General features: G+C 50.5%; 1 protein-coding gene across 1 annotated transcript in view; it reads right to left on the reverse strand.

The window, feature by feature from the left end:
* MYBL2 (MYB proto-oncogene like 2) overlaps window positions 1-8,302 on the reverse strand; it is a 30,301-nt gene extending 21,999 nt beyond the window's left edge. The window contains exons 1-3 of the mRNA XM_081150188.1: window positions 8,079-8,302; window positions 4,668-4,761; window positions 246-317 (exon numbers count right to left, since the gene is read on the reverse strand). Of these exons, the coding sequence (XP_081006314.1) occupies window positions 246-317; window positions 4,668-4,761; window positions 8,079-8,098 (186 nt within the window). The 5' untranslated portion in view covers window positions 8,099-8,302. The remainder of the gene's footprint in view (window positions 1-245; window positions 318-4,667; window positions 4,762-8,078) is intronic.
* Between the last annotated feature and the right edge of the window lie 1,103 nt (window positions 8,303-9,405).

Below are 9,405 nucleotides of genomic sequence, written 5' to 3' on the forward strand. Positions count from 1 at the left end.
AATGCAAATATGCCACAGATCACATGCTGCAGGCGTCAGAGCCCAAAGACCACAGGCATGCTGAGACTGCTAGTGGTGATGCTTAGTCAGGGCGCCTAGAATTCCAGTTTGGGAAGAAAGGGCCTGGGGGGATTGATAAGGAACTCCCTTTTCTTCTGCTTAGCAGCAAGTCTGTCCCAGGAATGCTGTCTGGTCACTCAGAACCCTGTCCTTGGGGGAGGAGGCCACAGAAGGGCTGCACTCACAGGAAAGTGGCTGGCCAGGAACTTCCAGTCTTGTTGTCCGAACTGCCTCACCAAGGTCCTCAGCTGCTCATCCTGCCAACACCAGACAGAGCTCAGCTCACAAGTGCAAAAACCAGCTGTTTGTGACAGAGCCCTCTCCAGAAACAGCCTCATTCTTCCATTCAGCCATGACCTACTAAGCACCAGGTGCTACAGATGAGCAAACAACTGACCTTGTGGGATTTACGGTCCAGAGAGAGACAGATGCTAATCCAAGTCTCCCGCAAACAAAAGTAAAGCCACTGTGCTAGGGGGCATGGAGAGGTTAGTGGCGACTGCCTATTCAGGGAGGAAAAAGGAGAGGCCCAAGAAGCCTAGTGAAGCTGGAATGCAGGAAGCAAGGGGGAGAGGGAAATGCAAGCTGGTTTTGGAGGGGATGGCAGGGGCCAGACCACATTGGGGATTGATTCGGGCCTCTGTGTCCTGCAAAGCCCTTGATGCATTTGAGCAATGCGTGGTCCCAGTCCAACGTGCATGCTTGTTGTGAAGTTTACTTGGGCAGCTGCAGAAAAGGGGCTGTCACAGGACAGGATGGATGAAAGGAGGCCTTTACAGGTACCCCCGCCAGAGATGATAGTGACACAGAACTGGAGATGGGGAGACATGGGCAGAATATGGAGTAGTCAGAAGGCAAAACAGTGCCTGTCAAAACAGTCTCCTGAAGCCCTGGCCCATGTGGCTCAGTTGGTTGGGCATGGTCCTGTGCACTGAAAAGTTGCCAGTTTGATTCTAGTCAGGGCACATGCCTGGCGGGCTCAATACCCAGGGATCGTGCAGAAGACAGCTGATTGATGTTTCATCCTCACAGTGATGTTTCTTTCTCCCCATCTCCCTTCCTCTCTTTCTCTCAAAATCAATAAAAAATTTAAAAAATACATTCTCCTGAAAATAAACTACTGATTCACACAACATGGAATCTCAATCTCATTGTGACAAAGAAGCAAGACATAGCCCTGGCTGGATTGCTCAGTGGGTTGGAGCATCTTCCCATACACCAAAAGTTGCAGGTTCTATCCCCCACTGGAGTGCACAGGGGAGGCAACCCATTGATATTTCTCTCTCTCTAAAATCAATAAACATATCCTCTACTAAGGATAAAAAAAGAAAGAGAAAAAATCCAGACCTAAGAGTAGGCATTGCTCCATGCATATGAATTTCCAAAAAGTATAAACTAAGCCATGGGGACAGAAAGGCAGGTGGTGGCTGTGTGAGGTTGGGGTGAGCAGAGGGGAGTAAGGAATGTTTGGGGGCATGAAAAGTGTCCAAGAAGGTGAAGGTGTTGGAAGTTTCCCAGAAACACATCTGTAGAAGCTCATCAGATTGTACTCTCACTCACTGTGGTGGACCATACGTCAAGTATTCCTCAAGCTGATTTTTAAATTTAATATTTATATATAAAGAAAATGACTCGGTGGGCGGGGCCGCAGCGAGAGGGCGCTTCCTCCAGGGCCTTTCGTTTGCCCAGGTCTTCGGGGCCGCAAGCCCGGCCCACCTGCTTTCTGCTCCTTTGAACCCCCACCCCCCTTTTCTACAAATTCTATTCTTTTTAAATTTACTTTTGCTTTGCTTATTTATTTTTTATTTTAGAGAACGAGTGAGAGAGTGAGAGGCGGGAGGGAGCGCTCCACCTGTGGGCCTGCGAGTTCTGAGCGGGAATTGCACTCCAAGCAGGCGAAATGACCGCAAGAACTGCCCAATGGGGCCCACGGCCCGCACCCTCCTGCTCAGCGCTGCCCTGGCCCTCAGTGGGGCACCGGGGGCAGGGAAATGAAAACCCCTCATGGGAATGCTCATGGACTAATTTTAGATGAACAAATAGGAGTGTGCAGAGCTCAAGAAAGTTGGTGGTGGGAATTTAACTGCTCCCAAAATGAGATAGATTTTATTTGAAGAAAACACATATATACATATATATAAAGAAAATGTGCTATATCCATACAATGAATAGGATATGATTCAGCCTTAAAAAGAAGGAAGTTCGGACATATGCTACAACACAGATGAACATCACCCTAAACGAAATAAGCCAGTCACAAAAGGGCAAATACTATAAGACTCCACTTGTAGGAAATAGCTAAAGTTGTCAAAATCATAGAAAGTAGAAAGGTGGTTGCCAAGGGCTGGAGAAGGGGGTTGAGGAATTAGTGTTTAATAGGTATAGAGATTGTTTTTCAAGATGAGAAAGTTCTAGAGATCTGTTACACATGGGAATACACTTAACACTACTGAACTGTACACTTAAAAGTGGTACAGCGGTCAATTTAATGTTATGCGTTCCCTCCCCCACCCCCTCCTGGACAAAAAAAAGGCACCACAGAAATCCAGACCCTCAGTTGCAGCTTGGCCACAGTCCAGCACAAGCTGGACAAAGTCCCCATAAAGCCTACAGCTGAGCCAGCTGACACCCAGCCAGCCCTAGACACTCCGCCTTCCTCTGCAGTCCAGCCTGGCCAGGCCCATACCTTCCTTCCTCCTGTGTCAATCTCCAGCACCACTGTCCCCCAACAACTGGCACGGACACTTTGCCATTTCATCTCCAACTCCTCCAGGACCCCATGAGCCTCCTCCACCTGTCAACTCCACCCTGCACTGCCCTAGTCTCTCCACAGTCATCTTTGCTTGCCTGTCCCATGCAGCGCCCTCCCCAGCTCCCAGCACTGTCTCAGGGACCCACACTGCCCCCAAATCTATCCATCCTACACACAGCAGGTTAGCTTCTCTGAAGCCTGGCTATGTTCATGTCACTCCTCTGCTTTAAAAACCTTCAATGGCTCCGCTCCACACTGCCAGCTGAATAATCCTACATTCTGAGCCTGACATTCAAGGTCCTCCAGGATTTGGCCCCAATTGATCTTTTCCAACCACTTTTCTTCCCCTTAAGGACTCTTCACTGCAGCCAAACCAGGGCTCTTCTACTGGCTTCTCTCCACCTGCCACCCATTTCCTATTCTGATTTGCCCACCATTTTGCACACTTCTCTGACTGCTGGATTTCCAAATCCTTGTCCATGAAACTTCCCCTAACCTCTTAAGACAGCAGTAACCTCTCCTTCTAAAGGTATTTCAACAATTACAATTACCTCTCTGACTGCTGAATTTCCAAATCCTTATCTATAAAACTTCCCCTAATCTCTTCAGACATTAACTCTCCTCCTAAAAATATTTCAACAATTACTAGTGCCTCCTATTGCTAGAAGCCTTAGTGCAACACACAGACACCAATCCTTACCGGCACCAGGGATGACCACAGCACATCCAGGGGCCTGTGGTCAGTCTTATCTCTCCATCCCAAGCAGAGAGTTGCTCTGGGGAAGGGATGCCATCTTATTTATTCTTCAAAGCCCAGAAAAGCTGAATAGTTCTTAGCTCACAGTGGGATGAACAGAAAGGCTGGCTTAGCACTCCTCTGAAGAAGCATCTTTTATGATATAACAGGGATTTACAACTCCTACAGTTAAAAAAAAGACCTAAAACTAAACACATCCTGGCAAATAGAGGTAGAATAAAAAGATAAGGCCAGGAGGAGTCTAAGATGGTACAACCAATTTAGAAAAAGGTCTGGCAGTTTCTATAAAACTAAACAGACACCCATCCCATGACTATACCTAAGTATGTGCTCAGAGAAAACACAATCCTCAAAAAGACTTACCAAGAATCCTCAACTGGAAACAGCCCCAATGCCCAACAACAAGTGAAATACGTGGTATACTCCAGAATACTATTCAGCAATAAAAACAAATAAATTAGTGAATCACATATTTTGCTGAACGAAAGGAGCCAGATAGAAAGAGTACAACAGTATGATTTCATTGAAAGAACAGGCAAAATGAATGAAGCCAAAAGAGATTAGATCAGTAACTGCCTGGAGATGGGAAAGATGGACCACAAAGGGAACATTTTGGAATAATTAGGGTGGTGCTTCCATGGGTATACACATCTGTTAAAACTGTTGGAACTGTTCACTTTTTAAAGGAGTATTTGGTCGTATAAATAATTATACTTCCATAGAGTTGATTAAAGAATAAAAAAATAGATGTCTCAAGATACAATTTCTTAAAATAATAATAAAAGGGTTTGCAGATTTGGCTAAACCTCCTAGCAGTTAAAGGACAAGAAACACAATTATTGTCCATAACGCAGAACATGCCAACTTCTATGAGACACAACAGTGATCGCCAGCTCTGAGGTCTGAGACAAAACCCCTACCCCAAGGAGTCCTCAGTATTGAAAGTCCCCAAGAATGCTGAGAAGAGGTATTGGGGAGAACCAGAGGACCCATCCACATCTTCCATCAGCTTCTCCTCTTCATCGCACCCACCAGGGCATCACACACACATCCCAGCTGCCATCACCCCAGCTGTAATTGCCCCTCAGTGTCACTCACCTCCTCATGGGTCCATTTGACCTTGCACTTGCTATCCCTCTGCTCCTGCACGTCTGAATCTGTGTCCTGGTAGTGTAGCTCATCCAGCTCCTCACTGCAGGGAGAGCAAGCTAAAGGTCAAACGTGTGTCTCCATATCCTGCTACACGATGGATGGATGGACAGTACATGGGTAGGTGCCAGTGACCTCTAGGGCAAGGTTTGGGGGAAGCAGGTTTTTACTCTCTCTGCTTTCAAAAACATAGGTATGTATACCCTCTCTTTAAAAATTTTAACAAAATAGGGTTATGAGCTCTTTTCATTTTCTTCTTTATTCTTTTACTTATTTTCAGGAAGACCCTAAGGATTGGAAAAGCTACAAGAAAAAAGAAGTTGAGATTTCACTAAGATTATGATATTCAAAACCAGACACTCATCTAGTATTTTCTTTTCAATAACAACTTTTAAACTTGCATGGATGTTCAGAAGATTAAAGCTGATGCTGCCTGTAAATATGAAGCACCAGAGTTTTAAGAAATATTGGTTATTTGGGAAAAACATTTTAAATATATCTTAGTAATTATGTCCATTTTTGCATATCCCCTCTCAACTCTTGCCTACACACAGGCACAGTTTATGAAGAGAAAAGTCAAAGTACAAGAAGCTTTGAATTCTGGATGTCTTTATTTTCTAACAGGCAATTTTCCAATTTGCTCCAAACCTTCACATTTAATCAGGTTTAATTAAATCAGGTTAGGAAAATGGAGATCACTCTTTCTACCTCAAGGGATGTAAGGTGCTCCCAACTCCATGTGGAAGGACCTGCAGCAGGTCACCTTTGAGTACATTCCTAAGTGGAAAGAGCCTACACATCTTCAAACAAGCAAGGCAAGTGCAGACCATGTGTGGAAGGAAGGAAGAGGACTTCCCTTCGTGTCCATCTTCCTTCTGCCTCCTCTAGAACTCACCGTCTTTCCTAAAGTCAACATCTTCCTATGCTCCTAGGGCACCTTGGAAATTCTATTCCAGAATGTAGGCCCAGCAAGCGCTCCCCATCTGGGGAGTACACCTGTACCTCTCCCTTTCCCCTCTTCTTCCCCCACAGGCACGCATCTCCTAAACTCTAAGGGACCTGCAGGAGATTTGCAACCAGGGGAGCAGTGGGCAGCAGCAGCTCATCCAGGGCTAACCTCTTGAACCTGTCTCCAAGGCCCCCTTTTCCGACTTCTCAGTGAGCTACAGCAGCACTGCCTAGGCTCTCCTGCTGCTTCTTCACTCTCAAAATTAAAAAAAAAAAAAAAAAAAAAAAAGGAATGTAGGCCCTTAGGCTTCCTGTCTCCTTGACTTCATGGACAGAGGTCAGGTCCACATCTGCAGGGCCTTAGGGGGTTAGCACCAAAAGGCCCTAAATGTTTACTCAAGGAATGACCAGATTCGGGAATGAATGAATAAACCTACAGTGCTGCCGACTAGTAAATAAGAAATGTCAATTAATATAATTTGGGAGGAAGAAGGAAAGGGACAGTGTCTAAACCCAGCAATACATTAGTCACAGAAGGAGCTGGAATTCAGCCACGTCCAATCATTCCTGACCCAATTCATGAGGTCCTCCACCATGTCAAAGTAGAAGACAAAAATTCTTTAAGAGACTAATGACAAAAGGAGGCTGGCTTTATTTTATAACCAACTGCTCCCAGACCCCTGACAGAAACCATCTGTAGGTCTCCAGCACCCAGCTTCTAACAGGAGCTCGGCAAATGTCCCTGCAAGGATGAAAAAGTATGTGAACACTCTGCACTATTCTATTTAATGGAGACAGTGACTCAGCTGGGGGAGTTCTGCGAGAGATGATCCACTTCTATCACCAACATGGTGCTGACTGTCCCCTCCACGTGCATCCTTGTTATCCCTACTTAACAGGTGTGGAAACTGAGGCTCAAAGGGGTGGTGGCACTTGCCAAGTCCACAGCCAGGTTTGAAACCTACACCTTCAAGTCATCACCTCAGCTGAAACAGCAGAGGCCAATGAGTGGCCGCCACCACACGTAGGTCCAACACACCCTTTCTATGCCCTTCCATGTGCTGGGCTCTGCTCCAGGTGCAGTGAGTCAGAAGCTGGGCAGGAAGTGGGGCGCTGGTGAGGGGAAAGTTACAGTGAGTGGCCAAGAATAGAGATGAGGACTGTGGGGTGCTGGGGTGCAGAAACCATCCCTTACGTGGGAGGTTCCTCCACTGAGTCCCAGGGGAGAAGTGGCAGAGGGCCAGGGGTTGTGGTTCCCTGGAGTAACACTTCCTGAAACAAAAACCAGGATAGGACCTGACAAGTACCTGACCAGAACACTCCTGAGAATTGTAGCTGACCTGGGAAACTGTGGCCTGAAGAAGAGAGACCCTGTGCCAGGTACCCTGACCACTGCCCAGGGATCAGATGCTTCTCTACTGAGAAACTGGGGAGAGCCAGAAACCAGTGCTTTTTGAATCTATATCCTTGGCCTGAGAAGACAACCACCACCTAGAGAAGAGCTTAAGGTTATCTGGGCTGCCTAAACCCAGGGAGGGAACAGGGGAGGCCCCCATTGGCCACCCAGACTCCCAGACTGGCAGAAGAGCCCAGAGCTCAGGCCCCAGGCGCACAGGTGTAAGAAAGGGACCTGGAACCCAGAGACTGGGTTTTGGGCTCAACTCTGCCACTTATTCTCTGGGGGAATAAGCACAATGTAGACCGCAGTTCCTGCCCCGGCCCCAGAGGCTCCTGAACAGAAGAACGGTCGTGATAAACATCAGTCACTCTTCCCCACACCTTCAACCCCAGCTGCCCTGAAACTCCTCAAGTGGAACACGAAGGCCCATCTCTTAAACTCAGCCCAGGTGGGACCCGGAATCCAGGTGGTGGGGGCCTGGAGAGGCCCTCCCCACCCCCACTCCCCACCCCCGGCACCCTTCTCAGGCCAAAGAGAGGGCGAAGGGTGCTCTACGCTTCCCGGAATGTTGAAAGAATGCCCACCGGCAAATCGGAACGCAAACAAGCTTGAAGGAAAAGCGCGTTCCCGGCTTTGGCCTCCCGCGCGCAGTGACTTGGAGAATCACTCCCTCTCCAGGGGTCGCCTGCCTCCGGGATAATGGCTCTTCCAGCGGACACCGCTGTCCCACCCCCACCCCGCAATTAGGCGGGAGACAAAATGACATCATGCAGGGCTTGGCCCAGATCCCGGGAGACCCACCCGCCCCGGCTCCGAGGCCCAACAGGCACGGGAAGCGGAGCTAGAAGCCCCAAGAGCCTCCCAGCTTCGTGCGCCCCCTGCCTCGGGCAGGCCAGGACGCAGCACCTCCCGCGGGAGCCCCTCAGTCTGGTCCCGCTCGGAGGGGCTAAGGGGAGGGTCGGGGGGGAGGGGAAGGGGAGGGGGAGGGGCCCTCAGCCGCCCGCTCCGCTCACCCGCGCGTCCGCCGAGACATCCCCCCGGCCCGGGCCGCGCCGCGCTCGCCTACTCGCCGGCTGAGCCCGGAGCGGGAGCCGGGCCGGGGTCAGAGCGCGGGCTGCTCCGGCCGCTCCGGGCCCTGGGGCCGCGCTGGGAGGCGTCGGCGTAGCCGCGGGTCCGGCCGCAGCTCGCAGGAACTGCAGGCACCGCTAGCGCGCGCAGAAGCACTTTCCTATCTCCCGCCAAGCGCGTCGGCACCGCCCGGGCCTGGCGCGCAGGCGGACCCGGGGCGCGGGGCGGGGCCTCAGGGAGGGGGCTGCTCGGCGGCCGGCGCGGCGCCGCCCGGAGCGCTGAGGGCCCGGGGCCGGCGGGTCGGGAAGGTGCGGCTCTGGACCCGGGGCGGCGTGACTGGGACCCGGCTCAGGCCGGGTGGGGGTGGGGGGGTCGCCCGGAGTAGCCCACACAGCAAAGACTGAGGAAAGGGGGTGAGCCGCAAGGATGGGAGAGTCAGGTCGGGGAAACCGCCTACGCAGAGACCCAGGGCTAGAGCAAGCCGCTCCTCTGGCCTGCTGCCCCCTCACCCCTGCCTAGCCCCGGGCTGTGCCGTCCAACCTGCTTCCTCTTCAGCCTCGAATTCAGTGGTTCTGGCCCCTCCGCCCTTCTCCTGCCTGGCAGTCCGTGTAAGCCCCCTAAAATGTAAACCTGATCTACTTTTTCCAGAACTTAAAACCTCTGTCCTCTGTCAGGGTAAAATACTCCATGATAAGATTTATAGCATTCTGCCCGACCTCCCCCCCCCCCAGCCAAAAGAAACTGACTAGCTCCCTTGCCTTTGCTTGGGCCAGGAACACTTCTTGCCCCTCTCACCTATTTATCCTAGGGGCCCACTCCCCTTAATCCTCTTGTTGACTTTCCCGTTTCCACCTTTGAACTGCGGTGGGGGCGTAGTGGGGGGAGGGGGAGGGGGAGGGAAGGGGCCAAATTCTAAACCTGACTAGCTCTGGAGGAGCCTGCAGGGCGGCCTTACAGGCACAGAAACAGAAAGTAACCGCTTGGATGGTCTCAAATTAAAGCCTAACTAAAACAGTTCCTGGCAGTAGTCATGTCCTAGGGCAGTGCTTTTCCCTAACAAAGGTCAATCTTCACCTTAACTGAGCCTGTCCATTGTCTTTTTGCATCTCGGATGACAGCCTTCGGGACGTCAAGGTAATTTCCTTCCACCCTCCGCTCCCCACCCCCGAGCGCAACCACCCACCCGAGCAGAGACCACAAATCCGCTCAATGTTATCCTGTTAATTGTTGAGTGTTAAGTATCCCATACCCACAAACGTTAATGAAGCAACT

The sequence above is a fragment of the Miniopterus schreibersii genome, assembly GCF_964146895.1.
Source record: "Miniopterus schreibersii genome assembly, chromosome: 10".
Taxonomy (NCBI): Eukaryota; Metazoa; Chordata; class Mammalia; order Chiroptera; family Miniopteridae; genus Miniopterus; species Miniopterus schreibersii.